Source organism: Thalassophryne amazonica, chromosome 21 (genome assembly GCF_902500255.1).
Source record: "Thalassophryne amazonica chromosome 21, fThaAma1.1, whole genome shotgun sequence".
Lineage (NCBI taxonomy): Eukaryota > Metazoa > Chordata > Actinopteri > Batrachoidiformes > Batrachoididae > Thalassophryne > Thalassophryne amazonica.
In genome coordinates this window covers 30,124,202-30,136,902 of record NC_047123.1, presented here as the reverse complement: position 1 = coordinate 30,136,902, position 12,701 = coordinate 30,124,202, and the positions used below count along the sequence as shown (strand labels likewise).

The 12,701-nt window shown below is 46.0% G+C and overlaps 1 protein-coding gene across 2 annotated transcripts in view; it reads left to right on the top strand.

Moving 5' to 3' along the window:
• Positions 1-7,993, top strand: part of LOC117503046 (ena/VASP-like protein) — a 35,039-nt gene extending 27,046 nt beyond the window's left edge. The window contains exons 4-13 of one of the 2 annotated variants that reach the window (XM_034162206.1): positions 2,698-2,764; positions 4,583-4,644; positions 4,734-4,984; positions 5,083-5,180; positions 5,546-5,582; positions 5,846-5,894; positions 5,994-6,051; positions 6,130-6,190; positions 6,315-6,372; positions 7,163-7,993. In XM_034162206.1, the coding sequence (XP_034018097.1) occupies positions 2,698-2,764; positions 4,583-4,644; positions 4,734-4,984; positions 5,083-5,180; positions 5,546-5,582; positions 5,846-5,894; positions 5,994-6,051; positions 6,130-6,190; positions 6,315-6,372; positions 7,163-7,200 (779 nt within the window). In that variant the 3' untranslated portion in view covers positions 7,201-7,993. Of the gene's footprint in view, positions 1-2,697; positions 2,765-4,582; positions 4,645-4,733; positions 4,985-5,082; positions 5,181-5,542; positions 5,583-5,845; positions 5,895-5,993; positions 6,052-6,129; positions 6,191-6,314; positions 6,373-7,162 lie in introns of both variants that reach the window. The other variant, XM_034162205.1, reaches the window with a different exon arrangement.
• The last annotated feature ends 4,708 nt before the right edge of the window (positions 7,994-12,701 follow it).

Here is a 12,701-nt window from a genome sequence, read left to right as displayed (position 1 = left end):
AATACTAATGGAATTGCCAGCCACTAGCTCTAAGCTTCACTAAAAGACCCAGATTTTAGATAAAGTTGAGGCCGCGGCCCACTCTGTTTCCTAATAAAATGAATTTAAAAGAGTAAAACCATAGTAACATACTACGCCAGTATGCTAGCCATACGAAAGGGAAAATAAGTGCGTCTTAAGTCTGACTCCTCCCAATTGGATGTGCCCAGAAGAACTCCCTAGGGGAATGAGAACAGGAGGGTGAGCGTCGCAGCGTGCCACTCTTTACTGCTGCTGCAGCGCCGTGTGTCCCTCTGCAGATCCTTCCAGTCTCTTAATTAGAGTGAGTCATTAAGGAGGCGTCCCCCGGACCCCGCGCTCAAGAGCAGGCAAGGAGCATAGAACAAATAGAGAGACAAAGCCAAGATCAAAAACACAGAAGTCTCAATACACAGAGAGCTAATCTGCAGACATTCACCAGGCAGATAAGTGGAAATCGTGTGTCACAGAGGAGCACTCAGAGTGTGTACCTATGCCAAAACCCATGTTCTAACCCTCTGAGCAAAACCAAACTGAGCTGTGAAAGAAATATTGCTAGAGATATAAACATTAGAACCCACTGAATATTTTCCCTTTTAGTCTGGAAACCAGTGATTTGTTCAGTATGTATACCGTCTCTAAATACCACACATGGCTTTGAGTGACTTGTCAGCTCATTAGATGGTTCCTACGCACGTGTCTCAGTGTGGATCTCTGAAGTACGTGCATCACCTTGCAGCCTCCAGACAAACCCGACCTTTTTGAAACATTAACCAGGAGATGCACGCTGCGCTGATGCTGCCTGGAGGTGTGGGTTACAAGAAGATGACAGATGATACTCAGGATAGGAGGAGGAGTGGGGGGGGTGTGATGCAGGAGAAAGAGGAGGCAGCTGAAGGCAAGAGATGGTCACCGGGGAGTGGGTCTGTCAGTGTCTGTGTGTGTGTTACAGCCGATTCTTCTTCTTCAGAATGTCGTGTACGTGGTAAAGTTCTGGTTTGTGGTTGATTTTGTGCATGCCATTCTTCTGATGTTAGCTGTTTATTCTGACAGCGTTTAAACGCTGTGAGGTCTGAGAAGTGTGTGGATCGTTGATTAGTGGCGCCATCTTCACCAAGGAGACCAGACCTGTTTGTTTTTGATTACTCTGGAAACCAGTGAGCTAACGTTGAGGAAAGTTTTGGAAATGTTGATTGTTATAAGAAGAATACATTGTATTTAGGTAAAGATCCAGGAGTTAAAATGTGTCATATTGTACGATATACATATTTTATCCCTTCTTTAAATGTAAAAAAGTTTCCTCCTCTAAGCAAAATTTGGATTGAAATGATTTGTTTATTTAAGATTTCAGGAACATGTATAACAGAATAATTAATATGTGGATGCTGGCTTGTTCTCAAAGACACTCCTATAGTGATGGACAGATTGGGACGGGGGGTGACTAGCAGCAGGTCCTTTCTATTTAAAGTGACCATCACAGAAATTATTTTTGTTATTTTGAGACTGTGTTGTTTTCAAACATGCATTCATTGCAAGGGAACTTTTTCCCCATCATGCAATGTAAAAGCAAATAATACTCAGATTCTGTGCCTTAAGTAGTCTGGGCTTTCCTTACTCATCATGATCCAATATTTAATGGAATATATTGCAGAGGATGATTGAGATTTCACCAAGCTTGATGAAAATCATTTATGCCAACATGTACAATCTGACATCTTAAAGCCAAAAGTTCCTGCCTGCGCTGTTTTGTTTTTTGTTTTAATGCTGAAGTTGGGTTACTCAGTTTGTGAGCATTAAAGCATGTGAAACCGCAGACCAACCTGCAGATGCAGGTGGAAAAGTGACCTTGTTGGTAGATGCAAGAATTGAAAATGACTATTTAAAAACAGTGCTGCAATCTTGGCATTCATTGATTCTGCAGTGGTCACAGCGTTGTCCGATAAGTTGAGGTCAGTAAACCTTTCCTCGCCGCCTAAGCCGCTGGACTGCACAACTCGACCCAAGACTCAGTCCATGCAAACCTTGAGCAGTGAAGGAACCAGAACACATCCCTGATGAATGCCAGAATTCACTATGGAGACATCAGAGACACTGCCTCCCCACTCCTTCCCTCTGTTCAACACTAACTGCACCTATGTGTTTATTTATTTGCTTTTTTTTTTTTTTTTAGCTAATATCTCCTGGAGGGGCATGTCTGTCACCTGCTGCTGACACACTGTCATCACTAACATCCTTTGCTTCCAGTTTAGATCTGTCTTCTCAGAGGGAGTGGCACGGATACAAACCACGCCTCTTTGTTGCACTGTTGATGCGTACATGGGAGCGTTATGTGGGAGTGTTGTTGTCTGATGGCAGGTCACCCTTCAAATGAAGCATCATATGTCTGACAGAGCTTTGTGGGTAACAGGATGAGTGCTGTGACGGCAGTTTTGGATTTCATCTGGAAAATATGATTTATGTCTTAGTGCAGATGAAGAAATCATCTTCCATGTGCACACTTTTCTCTGCACATCCGTCATCATAGAACCGATAAAACATAGTTAAGTGTTGTTTAATTCTGTTGTCACTGGATATTTAATTAACTGGAGTGGCACTAATTTCATTTAACATTCCAGTGCAGTAGAATATTAAGGTCAGCTTCTTTTTCTCTTCTCTCCATCCTTTTGTTTTTGTCTTTAGGTCCAGCTGTTCAGCGCCAACTCCAGAACGGACCAACCTCAGAAGAGATGGATGCTCAGAGAGCCAGGTAAACACTCCACTGCCAAGGTTTTCCAGCTAAAGCTATTGTGGGAATTCCAGATGTTCTTGCCCCCCCACAAAAAATGAACAGAAATAAAGAAATAGAAAGAAATAGATATTTTGATGACACTTTGAACAGCAAATAGAAGTGCAAACATTTATTACATATGACAAATAAATACCCAAATGTGAATTAAATTTATTTTAATAAATATTATTACTTCAGATAGTCTTATTGTGCTTTTCAAATTTCTGTTTTTTTTTATAGATAGATAAAGCAAAAAAAAAAAAAAAAAGTGTTTTGGTTTTTTTTTTTGTTTTGTTTTTTATGCCTCAAAATTTGGAGCAATTTAAAAAAAAATACATATCCATTTGTGTATGATGGATTTAATGGGCCTGGTTCTGTGGTACTGATTCTGCTTGTTTTCTGGCTCATCCACTCTGTCAGCTCACTTGCGCCCCCTTATATGTATTACAAGTTAGAGAACTTGTGGCAGCTACTTGCTAAAAGTGCAGCAGATGGGTTGGGGTGTGTGATGTGTGTGTGTCACGTGGTGGTAGCAGCAGTTGTAGGAACAAAAGATCCAGGTTCATGAAAACCAAGACTTATGACTCTGTTTAATAATAGGGTCCAAGTGAATTGGGGCTCGTCCACATCTGCACCCAAAAGGCTCCAGCATCTGAGGTCTTACTTGTTTTCCCTCAAAATGAGCATGTTTATGGGTGGTAGAGGGTGAGATGGTGCACGAGTGGTCACGAGTCCATGCAAGAAAAAAGTTACCTAAAATCCTATTCCTACCTAGTGTGCATGTAATCTGAAGTCTGGACCTGCAGCATGTGCAAATTCACTGGTGTTATTTGGATATTTCTGTCTCTTATGTGTGAAAATACCCCAACTGGCAGTACAAGGAAGAGGCGTTCTTCCAACCTGAATGCTTTATTTGTCATAATTTGAAAATTGGGGGGCGGGGGAATGTCCCTTCTAATGATCTTTATCCAAATCCCCTCCAGAATTTAATGGTTTCCTCTTTGGCACCATGTCTCCTCCAGGTTCAAAGAAAGTGAGTTGGGTAGTTTTTCCTTGAAACAGATGTGGGTGGAAAATGTAACCTCCTTCTCAGAGGTAAAAATAGACAAAACTTTTTAAAATAATGTATTTTTTTTTCCTCCCGGTTGCAGTGGCAGATTGTAGACACTCAAGTATTCAAAGCGATGCTTGAGGCCGTTTCCATCACTTCCCCAGCAGCCTCTCCTCCATTTTTCATCCCTAAGACTGCAGTCGGGCACAAACAGCTCTTTGTTCCTGTTTTAAACCTGCTCCAATGTCGCGGCTTAAGGGAACAAATAGGATCGAAGTTGTGTGCTTGTATCTCTGCTGTGTGCCGAAGCGGCACAAGGGATTACGGCTGTAGCAGCGGCGGATGTTTGTCTGTTCCTGTGCAGTAACGTGACTGACCTCTGTGTGGCGCTGCTGCCTCAGCACATTTCCTCTGGAACTTTTGACCTTTTATTTCTTTAATTCTTTCTCATCTCTTTCTCTGTGTCCGTCCCCAAATTCACCAGTATAATCCCTGCAGATTAAAATAACTAAAATGGCACCAAACTAAAGAGGAATAAAGATGTTTTGGAGAATGTCGGTGCTGCAGTCTGAAGCAGACGAGTTCTGCAAACATAATTCAAGTTTGAATTGTTTGGGGTTTTTTTTCCTTTCCACACTGAAGTCTGTGGTGCAGAATCTGTTCTCGCTGCGTCTTTTCTCTATTGTGCACCCAGTCAGCTCCCGCTGCAGTAAACCACGCTCTCCGTTGTTCTGTTGTCCTTTTAGGCAGATGATGGAGCAGCAGATGCAGGCGCACATCGAGCGGGAGCGACGCTCCTCCAATTCAGGTGCTAATTTTAAGTTCACCTCAGCATGCTCGGGTCATGCGTTTCATCAACAGTAAGACAGTGAGTCTGATCTCTGCCTCTTTGTCCAGGTTCTTCTTTCCAAAGCCACCCAGCTGTGCTCTCTGTAGCTCCTCCAGTAGTGCCTCCACCAATCAGCACGGGTGGCGGCCCTCCTCCCCCTCCACCGCCACCCGGACCTCCGCCGCCTTCGGGAGGCACGCCGCAACCTCCTCTCCCTCCTCCACTCCCGTTAGGCGGAGGTGGCCACGCGGACGACCACCCCGCCCCGAGCGGACTTGCCGCCATGCTCGCCGGAGCCAAACTGCGCCGTGTTCAAAGAGTGAGACACCGTCGTCAGATTAACAGAAATAACTGCAACAAAATCTAGGTTGTGACCTTTGCTGTGTTTCTTCTTGTTCTCTTCTCCCCTCCCTCCAGCCTGAGGACAGCTCTTCAGGTGCCAAAAACGATGCCAACCGAACGAGTGGAGGGAGCGGCGGGTTGATGGAGGAGATGAATGCTCTGTTGGCGCGAAGGTCAGGATATCGAGATCAAAGTAGTTTGCATTGTTTCAATGCAGTTAAATGTGGTCGAGCTTTCATTTGTGCACGTAGAGAAGCAAATTAGGCGTGAGTAGGCGGGGCCAGTAACAGCTCCTTCCCGCTTAAAGCAACAGGTGATTGAAAATCATTGTGTTTAAGGAAGCTCGACCTCATTACCTGTGGTGCATTTCTGACCTCATTAAGATGCTTTGTGACATAGTAGCTTTGTGAAAAGATGAATAATATTTGCTCAGTGTGTCCATTGTGATTATTATTTCTGCACATCTTATATTTGTTGAAATCCAGGGATTTGAAATATTAAATCTTGTTCTTACTTGGCTTCTTTTTGCTCCCAGAAGGAAAGCGGCTTCAGAGAAGCCCGACGACGGCCAAAATGTGAGTTAAAATGAAGCTTCCGCTTGATTTCTGATGATTATTGAGAGATGATGGTGTGATATCGTATGAGGCTGTGATTTGTGAAAATCGTTTGTGCATTAGGTTTTTTTTTGTTTTTTGTTTTGCACAGCGCTGAAAATATAAAAGCTAATTAATAAAAATTGTGGCAGAAACGCTGATTACAATAATGTGTCATAAAACTAATTTTTGCAGGTGGAATCAAAGATTAAAGAGGAGGTTGATTAGTTTGCTTTGTCTTTTAGGATGATCCAAATTCTCCCTCACCCAGCACTCGAGGTGGACAGAACGCAGGTGCATGGGAACACAGTCATCCTTGCTTATGTTTTTTTTTTTTGTTTTTTTTTAAGCACAATCACTAAAGCATAATTTGCAAATTTCACGTTTGTGTAGACGGTGCAAAGAAACCGTGGGAGCGAGCGAACTCTGCAGACAGGTCAATGGGTTCAAGGTGAGAGCTGGAAGAAGCTGGTTGTGTGTGAGCAGAAACAACAGCAGTAATGTGACCCCAGTTATTGTTTTTATACAGGCTACGACCAGCAGCGGGCGGCAGTGACACAGACTCGTTAGAACTCGATAGAATGAAACAGGTAAAAAAAAAAAAGTATTTCCTGCACTGAACAGTTTGTTTCCTGTGATTACTCATAGAAAGTAAACAAAGTGTGATGTTATTTAACTTTTTTATTTTTTTCCCCTTTATTTGTGCCGCACTAGGAAATTTTGGAAGACGTTTTCCGTGAATTGCACAAAGTAAAGGATGAAATCATTGATGGTGTGTTTTGTATTTCTCCTTCTTTTTTAAAGATTATTTTATTTTTTATTTTCTGTTTTCTGTCTGTATTTAATGGGAAACTTTGAGGGATTTTGTATTGAGTTATAACCACTAGATGGCACTAGAGTCACTGACAGTTATTAATTGTGGGGGTCAGTATCACTTCCTGTTGGCAACAGCTGCAGCAAAATAATTTTGGGTGATTTCTCCTCGGAGCACTGATGTTGTAAAATAAGTTGACAGCATTTTGATTATTGCATGAGCTGGGTTTTGTTATTACTGTTATTGCATAAAATAAAATTAGCAAAAATTCTTGCAAAGCCATAATAGACGAATAAGTATTATGGTAATAACTTTAATCCTATTCAGATTGGGATCAGTTTCATACAGGGAGGTGGACTCATGTCATTAACAAGATATCTGTAATATTTATTCATCTGATCACACAAAATAGAAGGAAACTGACCACCTTAATTTAGTTGTGTTAGTTAGTGATCAAATTGAGGATAAATCTTCATGGGTTTAGAATAATCTGAGGTCATTTCTAGGGATTGCTTTAGAGACAGTAAAAGTCTGCAGAATCCTCACCGCTACGGGAGCATGCAGTCCCTAAAATTGACTCTAATGGAGCATTGAGACACTGAGAAATTCTGGTAATAATTGTTTTATCCCACCTCCCCATGTCAAACGAACCCCGTCCTAATAAGGCTTTAGAAACACCTTTTAAACAATATTATGTTGTTACATCCTGCATGTGTCACGTGACGCCATTTTTCTGTCTCGCTTGCAGCCATTAGACATGAACTCAGTCGAATTAGCACGACATAATCCTGGAGAGCCGCTCCCTGCCCCGTCAGACATCTTTTCCCAACCGTCGCCCGCCTGCAGCAGCTGCCGAGGAAGAGAAGTGAGGAAAAGAAGGAGGCCCAAACTGTGACGTCGACGCTTTCTGTTGAAGCAATGCAGCAACGTTGCTGTAACACTTAAATGTCTGCGTAACATTTGGTTTTGTTAGGAGACGTAAACGGGGCACACTCTTTTTATTTAAATGTGTTTTTGTCTGTCCGCCCAGTTTGCCCTCTGTTCACCGCCTAAAGGAAAAGACAAAAAATTTTTTATTTTTTTTTATGTTTATTTTTTATTACCGTCAGGTTTATGATTGTCAGTTTCATGTTGATGGGCAGTTGTTATTCTGTGAATTTATTGGTTATAATGAGGAACTGACAATCAGAATATGATGGTAATGATAATTTATTGCACATTATTTTATGTCCGACTTTTCTATAATTTATATGTTGTTTTTATGTGGTTGTGTTTCACATGCACCTGCAAGCACATGCAAAATTATTTCTCATTGTGTCACTTGGAGCATTTTTGAAGTTTTTTTTTTAATCCTTTTAGCCAAATGAGATGTAATGTTTTTGCAATCTCATGAAGAAAAAAAAATTTAAAATACACTATTTGTGCCCATGTTGTTTATCAAATGTTTATCAGCTGCAAGGATGTCGGGAAAGTACCATTTTCTCTTCCTTTTTCAACAAAGTGCTTCCTGGTTTGTCAGAACAAAAAAACAAACTTTAACACAAATTCAAATAAAACTGTGAACAATGTGTTGGATAAATGAGGCTCGATGTCTTTGTTTTTGTATGCTTAAAATTTATTTGGCATCATTATGGGTTTTACTTTTTCCAATTCCAAAATTTTCTGAAAGTAATTTTGTTACAAAACTTGAGCAAATTTTTTTCTCAAACCTGCAGTTTTTTTTATAGCATAATTTAGCACATTTTTCTGAGGTTTATTAAATGAAAAATGTTGAAATATGATTATTGATGGTTCAACTTTTGAGTGTGATCATATGTATTTAACTGTTGGGAAGGTGTCATGACACGGACCTACAACAGGGGGCGCTAAGGAACGGACAATGGATAAGCCAACGAGTAACAATTTAATGTTGTGGAAACACAACGGAATACAGACAGAAATATGGATTGCCAATTATACACCAGGTGACGTGTGGGCAGGCTCGAAGATAGAAGACCTCTGGCGAGAGAAGAGCTGATTCCCACACAGCTTCCACCACCAACGGGCCTGAAGAACACCGGAGCCGCCAAGTCCCGATTCCCCAGGTGGCCTCTGCCTTCGGCTGTCGACCCTGGTACTGCTGGCAGAGAACAGAGAAAATCCAGGTGTGAGTCCGCACACTCAGTAGTCCACTCACAGATAATGTTCTTTAAGGAGGGAGCACCTCCACCTCCAATCACACACTCGTGCAGCTCCTGTGTAACCACTTATCTGATATGGAGCGTGATGCAAAGTCGTCGCGGTAACGCCCTTACTCCAGCTCCGATAAGGATACCACAGGGCAAACAGCTGCAAAGAAGAGTTCAGTTTAGCAGAGAAATCTCAATAGAGACGGTTACCTCTTGGTTGCTGATTTCTCGGCGGGGAGGTGGAGTTGTAGGCCGGCTTTTATGGTGATGTGGAAGATGAGTGACAGCTGTCACTCTCCGTTGCTCCGACGCCCTCTCGTGCTTGAAGCCCGCACTTCAAGCAGGCGCCATCTGGTGGTGGTGGGCCAGCAGTACCTCCTCTTCAGCGGCCCACACAACAGGACCCCCCCCTCAACGGGCGCCTCCTGGTGCCCGACCAGGCTTGTCCGGGTGACGGTGGTAAAACTCAGCCAGGAGGGCCGGGTCCAGGATGAAGCTCCTCTTCATCCAGGAGCGTTCCTCGGGTTTGTACCCCTCCCAGTCCACCAGGTATTGGAAACCCCGGCTTCACTGCGGCCGGGCTGAGGACGGTGAACGGTCCGATGTAGCGGCCTTTCAGTTTTGGTGACTCGACCTGGAGCGGTATGTCCTTGGTAGATAACCACACCTCCTGCCCGGGCTGGTACACAGGGGCCGGGGAACGCCGGCGATCCGCATGGGCCTTGGCCCTCGTTCGAGCCTTCAACAGGGCAGAATGGGCGGTCCGCCACACCCGGCGGCACCTCCTGAGGTGGGCCTGGACCGAGGGCACTCCGACCTCTCCCTCCACAAGCAGGAACAATGGGGGCTGGTACCCCAAACACGCCTCAAACAGGGAGAGGCCGGTAGCAGATGAGACCTGGCTGTTATGGGCATACTCGATCCAGGCCGCCGGGTGCGCGGAGGTTACGCAGCGAAGGGCCTGCTCCAGCTCCTGGTTAGCCTGTTTTGCCTGGCCGTTTGTCTGGGGGTGGTACCCGGACGAGAGACTCATGGTGGCCCCCAGCTCCTTACAGAAACTCATCCAGACCTGCGAGGAGAACTGGGGACCACGATCCGATACGATGTCCGATGGTATCCCATGCAGACGCACGACGTGGTGGACCAGGAGGTCTGCCGTCTCCTGGGCCGTCGGGAGCTTCGGGAGGGCCACAAAGTGGACCGCCTTGGAGAACCGGTCCACTATCGTGAGGATGGCGGTGTTGCCCTGGGACGGCGGGAGGCACGTGATGAAGTCCAGGCCGATGTGGGACCAGGGGTGACGAGGCACCGGCAGGGGCTGGAGGAGGCCCGTGGTTCTCCTTTGGTCTGCCTTGCCCCTGGCACAGGTGGTACAGGCCTGGATGTAGTCCCGGACGTCGGCTTCCAGGGACGCCCACCAGAAGCGCTGCTGGACAACTGCCACGGTCCTACGCACTCCGGGATGACAGGAGAGCTTGGACCCGTGACAGAAGTCCAAGACGGCAGCTCTGGCTTCTGGTGGGATGTACAATCTGTTCTTATGGCCGGTCCCTTCTTGCCAGGGCCTCCCGGACGGTCTACTCCACGTCCCAGGTGAGGGTGGCCACGACAGTGGACTCGGGGATGATGGTCTCGGTTGGATCCGACAGCTCAGCCTTGGCTTCCTCTTCATGCACCCGGGACAGTGCGTCCGATTGTTGGTTCTTAGTCCCGGGGCAGTATGTGATCTGGAAGTCAAAGCGCCCGAAGAACAGAGACCAGCGGGCTTGCCTGGGGTTCAGCCGCTTGGCGGTCCGGATGTACTCCAGGTTCCGATGGTCCGTGAAAACCGTGAAGGGCAACGTCGCTCCCTCCAACAGGTGTCTCCACTCTTCAAGAGCCTCCTTCACCGCGAGGAGTTCCCGATTGCCCACGTCATAGTTGCGCTCGGCTGGGGTCAACCTGCAGGAAAAATAGGCACAAGGATGGAGAACCTTGTTGGCCTCCATGCTCTGGGACAGCACGGCTCCTATCCTTGAGTCAGAGGCGTCCACCTCCACTATGAACTGGCGATTAGGATCAGGCTGCACCAGAACTGGTGCAGACGAGAACCGGCGTTTCAACTCCCTGAACGCGGCTTCGCACCGATCCGACCAGGTGAAGAGGACTTTAGTGGAGGTCAGGGCAGTCAGGGGGCTAACTACCTGACTGTACCCCTTAATGAACCTCCGGTAGAAATTCGCAAAGCCGAGGAACTGTTGCAGCTTCCTTTGGCTTGTTGGTTGGGGCCAATCTCTCACCGCCGCAACCTTGGCCGGATCAGGGGCAACGGAGTTGGAGGAGATGATGAACCCCAAGAAGGACAAAGACGTATGGTGGAACTCGCACTTCTCGCCCTTCACGAACAACCGGTTCTCTAACAACTGCTGTAGGACCTGACGTACATGCTGGACATGAGTCTCAGGGTCCAGAGAAAAGATGAGTATATCATCCAGATATACGAAGACAAACCGATGCAGGAAGTCCCGCAAGATGTCATTTACCAAAGCTTGGAGACCGAACGGCATGACCAGGTACTCGAAGTGACCTAACGGGGTGTTAAATGCCGTCTTCCATTCGTCTCCCTTCCGGATCCGAACTAGGTGGTACGCATTCCTAAGATCGAGTTTAGTGAAGATTTTGGCTCCATGCAGGGGCGTGAACACCGAATCCAACAGAGGTAATGGGTATCGGTTGCGAACCGTAATCTCGTTCAGCCCTCTGTAATCGATGCATGGACAGAGTCCGCCGTCTTTTTTGCCCACGAAAAAGAAACCCGCACCCATCGGGGAGGTGGAGTTCCGGATCAGCCCGGCAGCTAAGGAGTCCCGGATGTAGGTCTCCATTGATTCGCGTTCCGGACGTGAGAGGTTGTACAGCCTGCTGGACGGGTACTCAGCGCCCGGGATCAAATCGATGGCACAATCGTACGGTCGGTGCGGGGGAAGAGTGAGTGCCAGATCTTTGCTGAAGACGTCAGCAAGATCGCGGTACTCCTTTGGCACCGCCGACAGATTGGGGGGAACTTTGACCTCCTCATTAGCCGTCATGCCGGGTGGAACTGAGGATCCTAAACACTCCCGGTGGCAGGTTTCGCTCCACTGTGTCACAACCCAGACGGCCAATCAATCGGGGATTGTGCTTCACCATCCAGGGGAACCCCAAAATCACTCGGGAGGTAGAAGGTGTTATGTTAAACACAATCTCCTCCCTGTGATTCCCAGACACAACCAAGGTCACGGGCTGTGTCTGATGTGTGATTAATGGAAGTAGGGTGCCATCTAGTGCCCGCACCTGCAATGGTGATGGCAGAGCCACCAGGGGGAGCCCTACTTCCCTTGCCCATCTGCTGTCCAGCAGATTCCCTTCTGACCCCGTGTCTACCAGTGCTGGGGCGTGAAGGGTTAAATCCCCACTCAGGATCGTTACTGGGATTCGTGCAGATTTGCGGGGCTTCCCCGCGTGTGTGTTATGGCCCACCCTTAGCCCAGTTTCTAAGGACGGGCGTTGTAGTTTGACCGGTTGGGGCAGTCTTTTTGCATGTGCTCACAAGAGCCACAGAAAAAACACTCCCTGTATATATCAAGAACACAGGATTGCAGCAAAGGCCTAAGAGAAAAGCAGTGATGTGGAGCATCACAAGAGACACTGGAAACGGAAAATGCTTAACAATCCATCAAAGGCAATAACAGAGAGAGACACGAATATAACACTTCTGGACAGCTGTGAAAATTACTGAGACTGAAAGCACATGAGGCAGAATAATGCAGAATGGGAACACAAGAGGGAGAAAAGGACAGACCCAGAGACCAGAAAACAAGTCATAGAACCAATTATTATTGGTAAGGGACAATTAATGATGTATAACAACAGATGTAGAATATTAAAGAAGTCTGTGAATTAATTTCAGCTCACTCACTAACTCATCTTCATCTGCTTACTCCAGCTGAGGGTGGCAGGGAGCTGGAGCCTATCCTAGCAGCACAATTCCATTTATAATGGTTAAATAATTTTTTTTTTTTATCATATTCGAAAGTATATTTGAAAATATTAAATTATGTGTCAAAGAGATGTCTTAAAAAACACTGAATGATCATGTGC